The 18,802-nt window shown below is 46.5% G+C and overlaps 1 protein-coding gene across 1 annotated transcript in view; it reads right to left on the bottom strand.

The window, feature by feature from the left end:
* DGAT1 (diacylglycerol O-acyltransferase 1) overlaps window positions 1-18,802 on the bottom strand; it is a 316,877-nt gene that overhangs the window by 86,577 nt on the left and 211,498 nt on the right. The window contains exons 10-11 of the mRNA XM_085604343.1: window positions 13,960-13,998; window positions 3,695-3,736 (exon numbers count right to left, since the gene is read on the bottom strand). Of these exons, the coding sequence (XP_085460469.1) occupies window positions 3,695-3,736; window positions 13,960-13,998 (81 nt within the window). The remainder of the gene's footprint in view (window positions 1-3,694; window positions 3,737-13,959; window positions 13,999-18,802) is intronic.

The raw sequence follows: 18,802 nt of genomic DNA, 5'->3' as shown, positions 1-18,802 counted from the left end.
CTTACTACTAAACAAAGTTTGCATTGGGATAGGAACAGTGGGGAGCTATGGGGGAGCAAGTCTGGGGAGAACTCCATAGAGGATGCAACGCGAGGTGAGCGGGAGCGCATACATCTCTGAAGCGGGAGAGTCGAGGGGGAGAAGAGCTCTGGGACATAATTTACAAATAGATGGTCAGATTGACTGATGTCCTGTTTTGTCTAGATAGATTCAGACCCTTTTTCACATCTAGTGAGTGACTAATCCTTTCCGCGGGATTGGAATGGTTGATGAATAAGGAAAGATATCCATGCATCTAATCCACATGCAAATCCAACACCACCTGCAAAAGAAGACTCATTACCACTCCTTTTAATAAAGACTGAATAAGGCTCGTGAGAACCCAGGGCGTGGATTCCACTGACTGCACAAAAGGAATGGCCACCAGGAAAGCAGCGATCCATGAGCAATGCTGCAAGGTCAAGTTGTGTACAGGTTCAAAAAGGTGGACCCATCAACTGTTAGCACAATATTAAATTCCTGTGGCGGAGAAGGGGACTGAATGAGGGGAAAAAAACATCGATAACACTCTAAAATCTCCATAGAGAATAATTTTTTATTTTTTTTAAAGAAAGGTTTCTGAAGGAGACTTACCCTATACAGTGGTCGCTAAAAGTTGTACCTTTATAGATGTAAATGAAAGGCCAGACCTTGCCAGAGGTAAAAGATATGGAATAACCACCACCTGTTCATATCTAGTGGGGTTATGATTATTTTGTGCACCTCCGATGCACAATCTCTTCCACTTCAATGCTCATGATGTTTCAGTGGTAGGGGTCTTCACTTCTTTCAAAATTTCACACAGTCTTGTAGAATTATCCAAATGTCCGAATTTTTCACAATCAAGAAGTACCTGTAGTAGCAACTCTGCTATTTCTGAGGTGGGTGCAATTGTTATTGCTCCTTCAGGCAGGAATGAAGAAATGTCCACCATCAAGAGGTTTCATGTGGGCGCATTTTGGGTGCCCCCATGGGGGTATCTTTAGGAAGGTTTGGAATATAATGACTTCAAAACGTGCAGGACTTGCTCATTCAATGTTATCCCTGCCATTGATGTAGACAAGTGGACAAGGACTGGATATGGACTAGAGTCCAGTGTCCCTAAACTGTCATGGACTCAGAGTGGTTTCGGTACAGTCAGGGCGCAGGAAGAGAACGAGAAGGACAAGGACTGCACGTCCCTTCTTCTGGCAGAAACCCTGCCTCTTCTCTAGAAGTAAAAACTGCTGTGGCACTTCCTGTTACTTCTATGGCCGCTGTCTGCTGATCTGATTTTTACACCTCCTGAATTCTCAGAACTGGCTATGGTAGCGGCCTGCAGGAGATGTTGGCTCTAGCTACAATTTCTTTAAATCTCCCCAGAGAGGTAATCCGCTTTCTCCATGAAGAGTTGCCAAACGAAATGTATATCAAGCAGCTGAGGTAGGACGTTTGAGTATAACGCAGCAGTAGGCATCCAAGCATGGAGCCGGAAACCAAACCGGACCACGGAGAGCAGGCAACATCCAGAGTAAATGCCCATCACGGTCGCTTCTTTGCCGTCATCCCTAGCATCCTTGAGATCTGCAAAGAAGTTCCTCAAGTGCTACAATCTCTCAAAGCATGAAAGGACCTTCCCCGAAACCAGTAGCACTGGAAGCTCGAAATGCCAAGATTATAGCTGCAAAGCCTTTCCTTCTTAACAGATCAGGTAATTTTGACTGCTTATACGGAGGACCTATGAGGCACAGTATAGTGTTTTGCCTCTGTCTGTCTGAGAAAGCTTTGACCAGGAAGAGACAAGTAAGGAGACGGTAGATCATGGAAACGAATGGGCAGTCAGGGGCTTCTCCCAAGCCTCTGGAACTAAATTCATTCAAACTCTGATAAACAGAATACATTTTGAAGCCTGCGGCTCCAAGGCTATATTGTGTGTAATATAAAGCCTTCTGGCACGGAGAACTCCTAAGCTAGAGAAGTGTCCAGGCTTCTGACATACCGTACGTCATCTAGTAAAGCTGTAGTGGAGCTCAGAGGAGGAATGGTCTGCGTCTACATCAGCTGGTAGAAAGAATAACGCATCCGAGTAGGACTAAAAAGTGCATTAAGATGACAACGTATCTCCACCCAGTGATAGTCCGAATCAAAGGACATTCCTATTCGCGGATAATCGTATAGCACTAGCGGACTGTAGATCTTTTGTCATCAGTAGCTTCAGTAACACCAATGATTACATCAGTAACAGCGCAAGCGATGGTAAAAACCCAAAAGGAGGATCTGAGGATTGTTTAAGTAACTTCTTGGGAGATGTAAACAATCCTGACTAAGCGGCAGAGCCAGGACTGAAGTTATTGGCTTTGAGGCAGCATCAGGTGTAGCTGAAGAGGATGCACTAGAGGATGAAGCCGCAAATCACCAGCCTGGTGCTTTGAAATGCCTCCTTCTGACTTGAAAAGTGCCCAGGAGGGGAACTCACCTTGGGTATGGACTCCATTGTCAGAACTGTGTGGGCAGGAAGATGGGCGCTCCACACGATCTCCAACTCTTCCACAGGATGGGCTGAGGAGGAAAGCTTATAATCCTCTTCATGTTTCTTGGTCTCCTTTCAGAAGGGCGGCCATGGCAGGGACTCTGGATCAAGTTCTAGATTTGACTGCAAACTATTCCCATTAGAAGAGGCCGTGCCCACTTCTGCCTCAGTCTTATGTGGCTTTTGGGGGCATACGGGCACAAAGGTTAAATAATGGAGCATCACAAGATTTTCACAGATAGAGGCAATGGGGTTGCAGGGCCAACAGAGTCATGTGTCTGAGAGGATACGCATGGGGATTTTAGAGGAGACATTCCACTCAAAAGTAGAAAATAATACAAACTGAAGAAAATCTGACATTTTAGGAGTGGTTGCATTACCTAATGCTGCCCACCTGTTTAGTTTAACTTTCTTTTTCCATTTTAAACAAGTTATGAAAGAGGCAAATACCACATTTGTGCTTCTAAAGAGCACTTTAAAAAAAAAAAGTTCAGATAGAGATTGGCATTTATTTTTGGAGGGAGAAATCTCTATCAGAGTGGACTGGGATTCTTCACAAAGACAGCTGTTCAACTGCAGGAACAGTCATGAAGTCGCGTGATGGAGATAAACAAGGTGTCGATACTGAGGTTTGGCCATAAATACGACAAAATGTAAAGATTTTCTTCTCAATAAGTTGGCTTTCAACTGAATTGTCCTCTTAAAGCACCTAAAACCTAGACAAAAAGTATAAACAATATAGCTCTTCATGAACCAACACAATATGGGTGCAGGCAATTCACATATAACATTGCAGTACAAATGTTAAGGTACGTAGGGTTCCTGGGAAAAGATACTTACCTACAATGATCAACCTTCGATGGCATGAAAAAATACATGAACGCCAACTTCAATAGGACTTTGTGATATGAAATTGTAAGACCTCTGGATTATTAATTTAGCTCAATGCTCTGGAAGGTACCGTGCTTCAAAATGCTAACCATGATTTTCTGCGACTAGGATAAGAATAAAGATTGAACTGAAAATAAACAGGAGTAAAGGGGGTAAAGGAAGGAGTCGAGCAACCTCATAACAGAGGGGGTGGCATCCGCTTTCTTCCTGGAAACACACAGAATGGACATGCTATTTAAGTTGCTAAAAACTTACCCTAAAGGGTTTCATGGAGTTCTGAACTGAAGGAACAATCCACTGGAGAAAAAAAAAAATAGACAGTCAGTGACAGCAAATTACATTTACTTGCTACCACTTGGATAGGATCAGGTAAATACAAACATTTGCATGATTTATTTTGTTAGGTGGGAAGGAATTTGCAGCTTTGCTGTCTAGGACGGTCATGCAAAGATGTACTCCGTGAAATTCTAAACATTGCATAATGTATTGTGTCAGGTTCAGCTGATTTAGGTTTTTAAAATATATGTATAAATTGAAGTACAATATTAGAAGTCAGATTTATTAATCTTCAGTGTCCAAAGATAATCTAGGCTACATACATGACTAACTGATTACCAAAACTGTTTTACGCTCCAACGTTAGAGCCTCTGGCCCAATGCAGGACAAGGACATCCAGGACCAATCAGAGTAAGTTACAGATCTCATCTAATTGAACATTCCAACGCAGCAGAGTGGATACGCTCAAGGAGTGGCCTACAACTACAGCTCGTTGGGGTTTGTATCTTTAGAATATTTCTGGAAAATTATTATACTAACCACCACAAAAATACTTACATTTAAAACAGTAGTATTTGTAACCTATCCACCTCATAGTTCACACTGGAGATCCATCCAATGAGGTAAATGTTCTTAGATCGCCTCTTCCAAAAGACATATTTGCCCTTGGATTTTTGGAACAGAAATGTGAAAGAATGTATCCTAGCAAAGAAGAGCAACATGTTTACCGAGGAAACGGTGGTTAGAGACTAGAAAGAAGGGAAAGCGGCAGATCCAAATGAAACACCTGCCTGGAAGGTGGGTGTTGCCATGACAAATATGACCACCAAGCTATAGAGGTCCTGTTGCTTTTTGGGCCATGTATCGCTTTCTGTGGTCTAACGAAATGTTGCAGACACCTTCCAACCCTTCTTGGAGTTTCTAGTTTGGGATATGGTCAGGATACACATTTTGTTGCACACAGGTGCTGAAAAACAGAATAGCAAAGCAGTAAAAGACCCCTCCTTTCTTGCACCGTTACCTGAAGTAAAATTGCTTGCCCCCATGATTCTTTGCATGCACAACCATTTATTTGCCATATATGGGAGTAGACTCATATCTGAGACTTCAAAGTCCAACATACTCATCTATGATGGAGGGAACACATGCCCAGTTTCTTGCCAGGACACCAATTCTTTGTGATCTTTCCACCCCACGCTCTGCTAATTTCACCGGGTGGTATAAATCCTGCAACACTATCCCTTGCAATGGATGTACATCATAGGTTTCAGCTGCAGACCAGCACAGGGTCCAAATGAATATGGCTAAGCTCTAGATCAGGAATCTCCAACGCGCCGACCACCAGCAACTAGTAGCTCGCAGACACCCTGTGAGTAACTCACCAGCATCGGACTTAAACAACGGCTCCATCTTCGCGGCAGGAAATCGCATCCAATTCAGCCGCCGTGGACCGACCACCTCTGCGAACACTTCGCCATGAACAAACCCAAGGCACCCAAACCAGCCCCACGTCCACCACTAAGGAACTGGAGCAAGGTTAGACTAGCAACTTAACTCCACACTCACCCGAGACAACCACACCTGGGCACCCGATGCAAATGACGCAGCCAGAGAACTCCACACCTGGATCTACAACTGCCCAGACGAGCTCGCCCCGCTACGCAACCTTGACAGACAACGCCCCAGGAAAGCCGCCTGGTTCACCACCGCTCTCCAAGAAGCCAGACTCCCCTGCAGACGCCTGGAGAAGAACGGGAGAAACACCAAGACAACCGAAAACCACACCACCTACACGGATGCCATTACGGACTACCACAACCAGATCAGAGCCACCAAGAGGAACTTCATCCACAATAAAATCCTGGCCAACTCCAAGGAACTTTTCAGTGTCATTCAAGAATTAACCAACCCACGCAGCGAAGCCACAGGCATCACCCCATCCCAAGACCTCTGCGACAAACTTGGAACCTATTTCCACCTCAAGATCAAAACCCTCTACAACAACTTCATCGACCATCCACCAGGCGCCACAGACCGGCCCCTGAAACACCTGCCAGCCCACCATCTCCAACTGGACACCGATCACGGTCGAAGACACCACCCGACCATGAAAAGCATCCACTCGGGGGGGAGGGGGGGGGGGCCCTGACCCATGCCCCCCTCACATCTACCACAGAGCTGAGGCCCCTTATCGCACCTGAACTACAACGCACCATTAACACCACCTTCAAAACAGGCACCTTCCCAGACGACTGGAAGCGTGCAGAAGTCAGACCCCTGCTGACCCCACCGACCTCAAGAACTATCGGCCCATCTCGCTCCTCCCCTTTGCAGCCAAAGTTGCAGAGAAAACAGTCAACAGGAAACTGACAGTACTCTTTGAAGAGAACGCTGTCCTCGACCCGTCCCAATCCGGACTCCGAAGCAACCACAGCACAGAGACCGCCCTACTCGCCGCCACATACGACATCCGCACCCTCCTGGACCAAGGCCACTCCGAACGCCCTCATCCTACTCGACCTATCAGCGGCCTTCAACACAGTCTCCCACCGCACACTAGTCGCCAGACTACACGACGCAGGCATACAAGAAACAACCCTGGACTGGATCCGATCATTCCTCACCGGAAGAAGCCAAAGAATCAGACCCCCACCCTTCATCTCTGACCCCACGAAAGTCACCTGCGGAGTCCCACAGGGTTCATCACTGAGCCTCACCCTCTTAAACATCTACATGGCCCCCTTCGCAGCCATTGTCCAACAACACGGCCTCAACATTGTATCCTACACAGACTACCCCCAGCTCATCCTCTCCCTCAGCTCATCCTCTCCCTCACCAAAGACCCCACCACTGCCAAACTCAACTTCCAGATAGGACTGCAAGACGTCACAGTCTGGATGACCAACAGCTGTCTGAAGCTCAACGCTGAGAAGACAGAAGTCCTCATCACCACCCCTTCTGCATGGGACAGCACCTGGTGGCCGACCGCCCTCAGAAGCCCACCTACCCCCTCAGTCTGGTGGGAGATTAAGGTAACCGAACTCTAGGACTTCAGGAGCCAGATTGCTAGATTCAGTTGTGCTGTATCCGAGTGTCTTATCTCTCCATGGTTCTGCGTTAGCAGTCTTGGGGAGAGACACAGCTTTTGGTGTGGAACTACCGAGAGTTCGAGGAGTGTTGTAAACCACGGTTGCCGCGCCCATGTGGGAGCAACTAGGATCATTTTGAGAGACTGTTGCTTGAGCATGCGTTCTACTAGAGGAATGAGTGGCGGAAAAGCGTACACAAATCTGCCTGACTAGTTCATCCCCATCTCATTTCCCTTGGATAACAGGTGTGGAAACCCGGCGGCGAAGGTTGGGCATTTTGCGTTTGCGGCGAACATAGCTATGTTTGGGTGACCCCACATGTGGAAAAATGGTTGAAGAACTTGAGGATGAAGTTCCCACTCATGGAGCTGTGAGACTGACGACTCAGCAGATCCGCAATCTGATTATGTACTCCTGGAAGATGTTCTGCCAGAAGATATATGTTTTGTGGAATGGCCCATCTCCATATGCTTTGCTCTAGGTGAGACAGCTGCAAAGAATGTGTTCCTCCTTGTTTCTGTATGTAGTACATTGCTGTCATTGTCCGTGCAGATCAGGACGGCTTTGTTGAGATGTGATTAGAATGACTTTAACGCTAGAAATATTGCCAGTAATTCTAGGTGATTGATGTGGAGCACTTTTGGTTGAGTGGTCCACCTGCCCTGAGTTGGGTGGTTTAGGAGATGGGCTCCCCAGCCAGTGAGTGATGCGTCTGTTAGCACTACCTGTGGAACTGGCTCTAGGAACGGCCGCCCTCTGGAAAGGTTTTGTGTGTTCCAGAGAGCGGTATGTGCACTGTCCACCAACACTAGATCTGAAAGCGGAGCTTGAACCTGGTTCCATTGACGTGCTAAGCATTCCTGTAAGGGGCGCATTTGAAGTCTTGCGTGAGGTACTATGAAAATGCAAGAGGCCATCATTCCTATGAGCTGCATAAACATTTGTGCTGGAAGGGAGTGTTGGGGTTGAAACTTTGTGGAGAGACTGCATACTGGCTATCCTGACTGGATTGGGGTATGCTAGAGCTTTGGCAGTGTCCATCGTTACCCCCTAGATACTGATGTAGGTGGGAAGGCTGTAGGTGTGACTTTGAGTGGTTTATTGTGAACCCCAAGTCGTGCAGCAGCTGAATTGTTTGGTGAGTGTGATGAACACATTGACTGTGCGATTTGGCTTTTAACAGCCAATCGTCCAGGTATGGGAACACATGGATTTGCTGCCTCCGCAAGTGTGGGGCTACTACTGGGAGACACTTGGTGAAGACCCTGGGTGCTGTGGTTACTCCGAACGGGAGAACCTTGAACTGGTAGTGTTGGCCGTCCACTGTGAACCTTCGATACTTCCTGGGAGTAGGGTGTATGGGAATATGGAAGTAGGCGTCCATGAGATCTAAATGTGGCAAGGAAGTCGCCTTGTTGGAGCAGTGGAAGGACCCGTTTGAGTGATCATGTGAAAATGATCCGACTGTATGTAGAAGTTGAGAGGTCTGAGGTTTAGTATGGGACTGAGAGTACCGTCCTTCTTGGGATCAGAAAGTACAGGGAGTAAACCCCTGTCCCTTGAAGCTCTGAGGGAACTGGTTCTATTTATTTTATTTATTTATTTTTGCTATTTTTAAAGCGCGCAAATACCTATGCAGGTGTCTCGGCGCTGGCGTTCAGAGAACTCCTTACTCTTTAAGGGGATTTAAACAGAGGAGAAAAGCCACGTCTTGAGGCTTTTTCGGAACTTAATGAGGGTGGGGGCAGTTTTTATATGCAAAGGGAGGGTGTTCCATAATTTAGCAGTGGCTGTAGTGAAACACCTATCTCCCCAAGTGGCTTTTTTTGTCCGAGGGACAGACAGCAGAAAGGTTGTAGAGGATCGAAGTGTTCTGCTATACTCTAGTGGATGGAGAGCCATTTTTAGGAACTTAGGCCATGGATAGTTCAGGGTCTTGTAGGCTATGCAAAGAGCCTTGAATTTTATTCGGCTCCTGATGGGTAGCCAGTGGAGCTCTTTGATGTGATGGGATACTGATGCGAATTTGGGGATAGAAAGTAAGATTCTTGCGGCCGCATTTTGAACAGTTTGGAATTTATTGAGGACTCCTTCTTGCGCATTAAGAAGCAAAGAGTTACAGTAGTCCGTTTTTGAAAACACTAAAGTACTAATAAGTGTTTTACCGGCTGACTGTGGTAGATATGGAAGAAGTTTCTTGATCTTTTTAAGTGTATGAAATGAAGATAAGACGGTATTTGCGTGATGGTGGAAGGTCAGTTTGTTGTCGAATATGACTCCCAGGTTGCGGACCTTAGTCACCGGTTGGGGGGAGGGGGGGGGGGGGGGTATAGTCCCAGCTCCGGTGGCCACCATTTTGGGGACCATGCTGGTTTCAAGCTCCCGAATGTCATCACCTCCGTTTTGTCGGAGTTAAGCTTGAGGCAGTTTGATGACATCCAGGAGCCTATTGCCTTCATGCCCTCCTGGAAGTTGGCTGACACGCTAGCTCCGTTATTGTACACCGACAGCACTAGTTGCGTGTCATCGGCGTATGTTGTCAGGGCAATGCCATAGGATTTTATCACCCTCGCCAAGTCCGATACATAGATATTAAAAAGCGTCGGACTTAGCGAGGAGCCCTGTGGAACGCCACAGGGGAGAGAGAAGGTCCGGGAGGTGAAATTGCCCATTTTGACAGTCTGCGGCTGATTGGCGAGGAACGAAGCAATCAGGTCTTTAGCTGTTCCTCCTATTCCCAGAGCTGCGACACGGTCGATCAAGGTAATATGATCGACCGTGTCAAATGCAGCGGAGAGATCTAGGAGTATCAAGACAGCTGCTCCTCCCTTGTCCATGGTTATTCTGATTTCGTCCGCGGCTTTCAGTAGTGCCGTCTCTGTCCCATGTCCCTGCCTAAAGCCAAACTGTGTATCATCTAGCAAGTTGTCATTGATGTATTTTGACAGCTGCAAGTTCATGGACTTTTCAAAAATCTTTGCTGGAAATGGGAGACAAGCGATAGGTCTGTAGCTTGCTGGGAGAAGAGGGTCTAACGTTGGTTTTTTCAGTAGTGGCCTTATGATCGCTTCTTTCCAGACTGAAGGATATATTCCTGTTGCGAACATTGCGTTGCATATGGTGGATAGTGAAGGGGAAATTGCTTCCGGTATGCGGTTAAGAATATTGCGTGCTTCTGAAGCATGGAGAGAGCTTCTTGTTGGAGGAGCGCTAGATGTTCCGTGGACACTGGATGCTGTTTGGGTGGTATGTTGGGGGAGTTGCAGTAAGTTCCAGGCAGTAACCATACTGGATAATTGGTCTTACCCACTTGTCTGTAGTGATGGAATTCCAGACAGGTAGGAACTGTGACAGTCTCCCTCCGACCGCAGTGGAATGGTCTGGAGGTAGTAGAGGGAAGTCACTGTTTGTTAGTGGGGGAGGTGCTAGTGTTACCTCGGCCTCTCCCTTTGTTATTATTTCCCCTGTATCCGCCTCTAAAATATCCCTTGTTGGGGGGGGGATGTTTGCGTGGGACTTTTATAGGAGGAGGAAGCAGTGTCTGTGCTGATGTTTTTGCATGCGCCCCTATAAAAGGAGCGCCGAAAGGAGCCTCGTGTAAATGGAGGCTGCAAATGCTCCCTTTGATTTTGCAGTCTCAGTATCTTTTTTCATTTTTTCTAAGGCTGTGTCTACAGCTGGGCCAAAAAGTTGTTCCTGATTGAAGGGCTGATTCAGGATAGTAGTCTGCACTTCTTGTTTGAACCCCGAAATGCGCAACCATGCGTGCCTCCGTAATAACACGCTAGTGTTGATTGATCTAGATGCAGTGTCTGCTGCATCGAGGGCACATTTAATGGAAGGGTTTGTTATCAACTTGCTCTCCTGATTCAAATCTTTGGCTTTGGCCTTGTATTGGTCAGGTAAATGTTGCATTAGGCCCGCACGCTAGTCATAGTGAGCCCTATCGTACCTGGGAAGTAATGCTTGTGCATTAGCTATCCTCCAGTGATTAGCTGCCTGGGAGGAAACTTTTTTGCCTAAAGCCTCTAGTAACTTAGACTCCTTGTCTGGAGGTGGAGCATCACCGGTGGTCTGAGAGTTAGCATGCTTCCTAGCATTGGTCACTACTATGGAATCTAAGGGGAGTTGGCCTTTAATGTAGGTAGGATCATTAGGGGCGGGTTTATATTTATCAATCCGAGGATGGAGAATCCTGGTCCTAACAGGGTCTTTGAAGAAGTCTGGAGCATGTTTGATGACACCTTTGAGCATGGGCAGCGTTTGTACTGTCCTCTGTGACTGTGCAAAAGTGTCTACCAGGAAGTCTTCCTCCGTGGGGTCCGAATGCATTTGGATGCCATGATATTGGGCAGCCTCATCAATGAGCTAGCTAAACCCAATGTTGTCATTGGGGGAGATGGCCTTGTTGGGTATGTATCTGTAGCAGGAAAGCCTGGAGGATCTACAGGGTCATTGTAGTCGTGTCCGATGGTATGGTAGTGTCATCTTCAGGATCATTGTAAGGGTCATTATTTCCACTTCCACCCCCCAGGTAATCATCCTGTGGTGGTGGGGAGTATGGAGGTGGTATGGGAGACTTTGGAGGAGAGGGAGGTTTAGTAGGAAGAACAGGAGAAGAGGGTCTTTATGGTGAAGTTGCAGTCTTTGTTCTACAGGCACCTCAGGGGTATTTGGTGTGTACAATTTCCTCTTGTTCCGCGGGATATGGACAATATGACCTGTTTTAGGGTCCACATGCAATGTTTTTTGCTTCGGATCGATAGGATCCGGTCAAAGCAATTCTTCCTCTTCAGCGTCTCCCTTCGGCGCCGACCTTTTTGGTTCTGAACGTGATTTCGAATCAGGATACTTTAAAGGGGTTTTTGAGTCTTTAGTCGTCGAATTCTTTTTTGGATCCGAAGGCTGTCGATGTTTCTTCGGATTCGAGTGTTTGTTCTTTCGGTGCCGTGGTCTGTTTGGGGACGGCGAGAGTAGGATGTGTTCCCGCTCTCAGCATCGACTGTTTTTGGGGCACTGATGTGCAGCTTGCTCGGTCCCGAGCCGCCGGAAGGCTTCTCCTTTGTCTTTGGAGCTGGGCCCGGAGGCGGGGCTTCTGAAGTTTGTCACAACTATGGCCTACAGGCAAAGTCTTGACCGGAGCCTTTGTTTTGTCGGGTGGGGTTGGGGCATCACTCCAGGTCAACGAGTGAGTACATCGGAGTCGGAGACATCTGCCTCGGATAAGATGCCGAGATCCTCTGAATCTTCTGCCTCTGGAACGTCGGGGCCTTCTTCGAAGAGGTCTTCGGGCACCGGTGCAGCCTTTTGCGTCAGAACGTGTTGTCGAGCCTGGTGATCACAAATAGTTTTCTTGGACCGGAAGGAGGCGCAGGCTTGGCAATCCTTTTACTTGTGTTCAGGCAAGAGACAAAGGTTTCAGACCTTGTGTTGGTTGCTGTGTGGGAATTTAGCTCCACACTGGGGGCATTTTTTGAATGGAGTCCTTTCCATTAACCGTAGGCCCGAATGGCGTCGATAGGCCCAGCGGCCTGCGTCGACGACCGGAATAGAGTATTTAGAGTCGAAAGGCAAGCGAACAAAAACAATACCGTCAAGTTTGCAATGGTTTGCGCGTCGAAAAGGTTAGGAAAACACGGTACCGAACTGGAGCGCTGAGGTTACATCCGAACCAGATGGCAGAAAAAAAAAAACAATCTGAGGATGGAGTTGATGCCCATGCGCACTATCATCCAAGGGAGGAGTCACCCATCTTGTGACTACAAAAGACTTCTTCCAAGACAACAAGGTGCAAGCATCCGAGCCCAACACCAGATGGTGATCTATGCAACAGTATGATTTCTGCAGCTCATATGCCTCAAACACATGGTTTTGACCCGGTAACCATCGGACTATCAAAAAGGGCATCATTAAATGAAAGAAAGGGCTAACATATTGCTGGTCCAGGCTCAATGTGGTTGAGGCCCACATTCTTTTATTATGCTTGCACTTGGGCTTACCAGCGGACTTTGACTGGGAAGTGTAGCATTAGCAAGAACAGCCCAGTGATTGAGCCTGGGTATCGGAGAAGGAGCTGTGCGAAGACAGCAAGTTCTTCTTGTGTTCCCCGGATGTTTATCTTCACCTCATGGTATCGAATGGCCTCAGGTGCTTTTGGGCACATTTATAACATGAGAAAGAGCTGAGGAACTAAAGGCTCACCTCATGGGGGTCTGTGACCAATATATGCTGCCTTCAGTTGGCTCACAGCTTTAATCCTGTCATTTTCTGTGCGGAAATCATTTCCTAGCACACTGGGAAAAAGTTCTCAAAGAGTCAGAAGACTAACAAAGTTGGGAGTGAAGCTTAGGATCGGTGTCATAAGGTAGGGAAGGAAAGGAAGTGATGTCAGCATGCAAGATGGCACATATGAGAGATTCTTGATCACCTCAGAAGTAATGGAATGCAATGTCTGAGTACTGCTACAAAATTACGTGGATCGATTCTGGTGCCTAGGGTATATAATAAGGTGAGAAATCTGCAGCTAAAAGTACCCACCAGAAGCAGCCCTTTAATTCAAGTCGTATATGGCACAAGCCGGAGAGGCAAAAATAGAAAAATGTTTGGTTTATTTTATATGGTGTGTCCAGCTTAAACAATAAATAAAGTAAAAAGAAAAAGGTGAGGGTGGGCAGGATGGAAGTTTAACCCTGCCATCAGGATAAGATAAGAGGCAGGGAATAGTTTGGAAGATTCCGCAATCCTGCTTACAACAGTTATTCACATCACGTTGGAAACAAGGGCAAACACAGCCCAAGATAAAAGGAGCAAAACTAGACACCGGGTGAGACTGGCAGTGTTAGAGCCGGTATAGACACTGGGTGGTATTGCAGACCTATTCAGATATCAAATTCTAGATTTACACTTAATCAACTGAACGTGTATAAAACTAGGACACCAACATTCTAGTTCTTATGAATAACATCGGTTTGTCCTCTGTAAAAGACACCACCTGAGGTTTAACACAAGCCAATACGCTGCAGCTGGACTACACATCTGCATAGGGGGGGGGGGGGGAGGGGGGGGGGGAGGATAATGTTCGTACTTATAAACTGCCTCGCCAATTAGTACAGGAAGAAAATACACAAGTCAGTGGTAAATAAGAAAACCTCTTACCTGCTGGATCAGACCAATAAGTAACTGAATAAAGAAAAGCTGGAAAAAAACATAGGCCATTATTTAAATACAGAATGAAAATATCACAAAAATAACTTGCAAAAAAGGCCAACTTGAGGGTCAAGCGGCTCAGGATACAGAAAACATACAGCTTACGTCAACATAACATGGCCCGAGGATAGGTGCAGAATTGTTGATATAATCTCAATTAACTTTGCAAAGTTACCTCAGACACAAGTTTAATAGCTTACAGTTGAGAACTGATGGACTTTGAAATGGATTCCATCTGAAAGAGTTTTAAGGTTAAAAACATTCAACTACTTTAGTTTTTGCAGGGTTTTTACCATATTTTGTTTCATTCCATCAGTTTGTATGGAAATGTTACTTAACAAGGAATATGCATTAGTTAACTAGCCTAGTTTTATAGGCGTGCCGTTTAGGCAGCCCTCATTTTACCAGCAACCTACTAAGTGTCTTTGGAGTGACATTTTGGTTACGTCATTTAGACAAAAGCATGTAGCATTTGCACAATGTAAATGTAGCCGAAAGGTGAAAAGCAGGGATGTGCTGAACAGGGGCAGAACACTTTATAGGGGTAAAAGCAATGAGCGAGTCAACAAGTCATTGTAGAGGTGGTTGAATTCTGAGCGCGGAAGTGGACTTGTACTGGTCACGATGTAGTATTCTTTAAAGGGATGGGTCTTTATAGGAGCTGGCAAATCCCAGCATGCTTGGCACCGATGGATGAAAAACAGAGGAGACATACAATGTGTAAGGATAAGGGTCACTGAGAAGCACACAGGCTATTCTAGTGAATTCACATACCAAACCTTTCACTGCTACTTAGACCTGATCAATCAAATGTGAATGGCTATTTATAGATACTGAATGAAGTGGGGGGTCAGAGTTATCCAAACCTGCGTGACGCACAACAGTGGACCATAGGTCTTCATCAAAAGTTCATAAACAAGTTCTTAAAACTAAATAAACAGTATTCTTGTAAACAAAAATTGACTTGTATTTCACAACAAAGTCAGTCACTTAGTTCAAAACAGAAACGTTAAAGATGCGTTTTTGTTGTTACATTGTAAAATACTGAAATTCGTTTTGCAATTTCAAATGCAATGAAAACAAAAGTCCCAATTTTTAAACACGATCTCAATGCATTTCGGGTGTCAGTTTGTTGCATTTCACTCTTTTTAATTAAAAAATGTAAATAAATTTTAGGGGGGGTTTTTGTTACGTTCTGTTAGGCCTATCACGGATTGAGCTCCGGTGTAAATTGTTAAAACTCTTACCTGGACCTAGCAGGCTAGCGCCTTTATTACATGTGGTGAACTACCGTACACCCTGATTAATAATTCAATTTGTTACAATCAGTTAAGCCATCTGCTTATATGGAATATGCTACTTACCAGTATTCATCTGTTCTTGGCATGTAGAGCTGCAGAGTTGTACACTTAGTATAGATCGCCATCTGGTGTTGGGCCCGGATGTTTGCAGTTTGTTTTTGTTCTTTGGACAGTCTTTGGAAGTCACGAGTTCGGTGACTCCTCCTTCGGTCCGTACTGCGGATGGGCTCCATCCTCAGATTGTTTTTTCGCCAACAGGGAAATGATGGAGCGTAGTAATAACAGTGAGAAACCCATGTGTGTTGTATCTAAATAAGATGGACTGGAACGGATACGGGTGGGCGTGTACAACTCTGCAGCTCTACATGCCAAGAACAGATGCATACTGGTAAGTAGCATATTCCGTTCGAGGCATATGAGCTGCAGATTGTACACTTAGCATAGATTATATAGCAGTACCCAACCTTAGCGGCGACCACCTGTATCCGTTGCAGCGGTTTGAAAAAGTGTCTTTAGTACAGCCTGGCCCACACTAGCTTGTTGCTTGGAACGCACGTCTACACAGTAATGTTTTGTGAAGGTGTGCGGTGTTGACCATGTGGCTGCTTTGCAGATGTCATCTAAGGGTATGTTCCCTAGAAAAGCCATAGAAGCCCCTAACTTTCTAGGAGTGGGCTTTAGGTGGAACAGATAATGTTCTTTTTGCCTTTTGATAGCAAATTTGTATGCACTTTACAATCCACCTAGCTATCCCTGATTTAGAGATGGGGTTGCCTTTATGTGGTGGAGAGAAGGAAACAAACAATTGTTTAGTCTTCCCGAAAGGTTGCGTTCTCTGTATGTAGTACAGTAAAGCCCTCTTAACATCAAGTGTGTGTAAGGCTCTTTCCGCAACAGATTGAGGTTGCGAGAAAAAGACAGGTAATTCCACCGATTGATTGAGATGGAAGGGGGAAATGACCTTGGGCAGAAACTTTGGATTTGTACGAAGTATCACTTTGCTGTGATGTATTTGTAAGAAGGGTTCCTGTATAGTGAACGCTTGTATTTCACCAACCCTTCTAAGGGAAGTGATAGCTACGAGGAAAGCTGTTTTCCAGGTGAGGAACTGTAGCTCACATTTATGCATTGGTTCGAAGAGCGGACCCATTAGCCTTGCAAGAACTACATTTAGATTCCATACAGGGGAAGGTGGTGCCCTGGGAGGAATTACTAGTTTAAGGCCTTCCATAAAGGCTTTAATAGCGGGCACTCTGAACAGTGATAAATGCTGTCTGTTTTGTAGATAAGCAGCAATCGCCGCTAGGTGTAGGCGTATGGATGAATATGCCAGGTTACACCTGTGAAGATGGAGCAGATAGCATATGATGTGCTGTATGGATGCATCTAGAGGGTTGATTGTATTGTTACGGCAGTAAACTACAAATCTCTTCCACTTTGCGGCATAGCATGCTCGAGTGGTAGGACGTCTGGCTTCCTTGATAATGTTCATGCAATCAGGGGGAAGGTTAAGGTACCCAAATTCTAAGATTTCAGGAGCCAGATCGCAAGGTTGAGCTGAGCTGGGTCCGGGTGCCTGATTTCTCCATGGTTCTGAGTTAGGAGGCATGGGGATAGGTGCAGTTTTTGATGTGGTACCACCGAGAGCTGTAGTAGTGTGATGTACCACGGCTGCCTGGCCCATGTTGGAGCTACCAGAATGAGTGAGGGAGTGCTGTTGTAGCTTCCTTACCACTAATGGAATTAGTGGGAGAGGTGGAAAGGCGTATGCAAATTTGCCTGACCAGTTCATCCATATCGCATTGCCTTTGGACAATGGGTGTGGGTATCTGGCGGCGAAGCTTGGGCATTTTTTGTTTTCGTGGGTGGCGAAGAGGTCTATCTGAGGATGCCCCCACTGTTGGAAGAATGGGCGAAGGACCTGTGGATGCAGTTCCCATTCGTGTAGTTGTTGCGTTTGTCTGCTGAGCAGATCTGCCATGGTGTTTTGTACGCCTGGGACATGCTGTGCCAGGAGAAAGATGTTTTGAGGAATTGCCCATCTCCATATGCTCTGGGCTAAGCGGGAGAGCTGGGGAGAGTGTCCCCCCCCTGTTTTTGGATATAATACATTGCAGTCATATTGTCTGTGCGAATGAGGACTGCTTTAGCCGAAATCTGTTTTTGAAAAGATTTTAGGGCTAGAAAGATCGCCAAGAGCTCCAGATGGTTGATGTGGAGCGACTTTTGCTGTGGCGTCCATAGACCTTGCATTGTGAGGTGTAAGAGGTGCGCTCCCCAGCCGGAGAGCGATGCGTCCGCTGTTAGAATCACCTGAGGAACCGGGTCCAGGAACGGCCGCCCTTTGGAAAGGTTTGTGGTGTTCCACCACTGCAGAGAGTGATGGGTGCGGCCGTCCACCAACACCAGATCCGTCAGCTGTCCCTGGGCCTGGTTCCACTGTCGAGCTAGGCACTCTTGGAGTGGACGCATGTGAAGTCTTGCATGGGGCACTATGAAAATGCAAGATGCCATCATCCCTATGAGCTTCATAAACACTCTTGCTGGAAGAGTGTTGAGGAAGGAACGTTTGGCGCAAGGCTTGTATGCTTGCGATTCTGGCTGAGTTTGGATAGGCAATACCTTTGGAGGTGTCTATAGTGGCCCCGAGATATTGCTTTGTGTGGGATGGTAGGAGGTGGGACTTTTGGTAGTTCACCGTGAAGCCTAGCCGGTGGAGCAGTTGAATGGTGCTGTTGGTATGTTGCACACATTGGTTGTAGGACGCGACTTTTATGAGCCAGTCGTCTAAGTAAGGGAAGACGTGAATATGTGGACGTCTGAGGTGTGCCGCTACAACTGCTAGGCATTTGGTAAACACCCGTGGTGCGGTGGTGACCCCGAAGGGGAGAACTGGTAATGTTGACCGTCTACCACAAACCTGAGGTACTTCCTGTGAGAAGGGTGTATTGGAATGTGAAAGTATGCGTCTTTCAGATCCAAGGTAGTGAGAAAGTCTCCCTGACAGAGGAGCGGGAGGACTTGTTGTAGGGTGACCATGTGATAATGGTCTGAATGTATGTATGCATTTAGAGGCCGCAGGTCCAGAATGGGCCTCAGAGTCCCGTCTTTCTTCGGTATTAGGAAATACAGAGAGTAGACCCCTAGATTTTGCTGATTGATGGGGACCTGCTCTATAACGTGTTTTTGGAGGAGGGAGAGCACCTCCTGTTTGAGCAGTGTGGAATGTTCTTGAGACATTGGACGGAGCCTTGGTGGGATATTGGGCGGGGTAGATGTTAGCTCGAGACAGTACCCTGACCGAATAATTTGGGTCACCCATTTGTCCGATGTTATGGATTCCCATGCATGGATAAAGTTTTGTAGTCTGCCCCCGACCGGAGTGGGATGGTCTGGGGGGTGCGGAGGGAAGTCATTGTGCGGGCGGGGTGGCAGAACGGGTGGTGTTAGTTTTGCCCCTGCCCTTATTGTTGTTGCCTCTGTAACCACCC

This window comes from Triturus cristatus, chromosome 5_1 (genome assembly GCF_964204655.1).
Source record: "Triturus cristatus chromosome 5_1, aTriCri1.1, whole genome shotgun sequence".
NCBI classification, from domain to species: Eukaryota; Metazoa; Chordata; class Amphibia; order Caudata; family Salamandridae; genus Triturus; species Triturus cristatus.
This window is presented reverse-complemented; position numbering and strand designations above follow the sequence as displayed.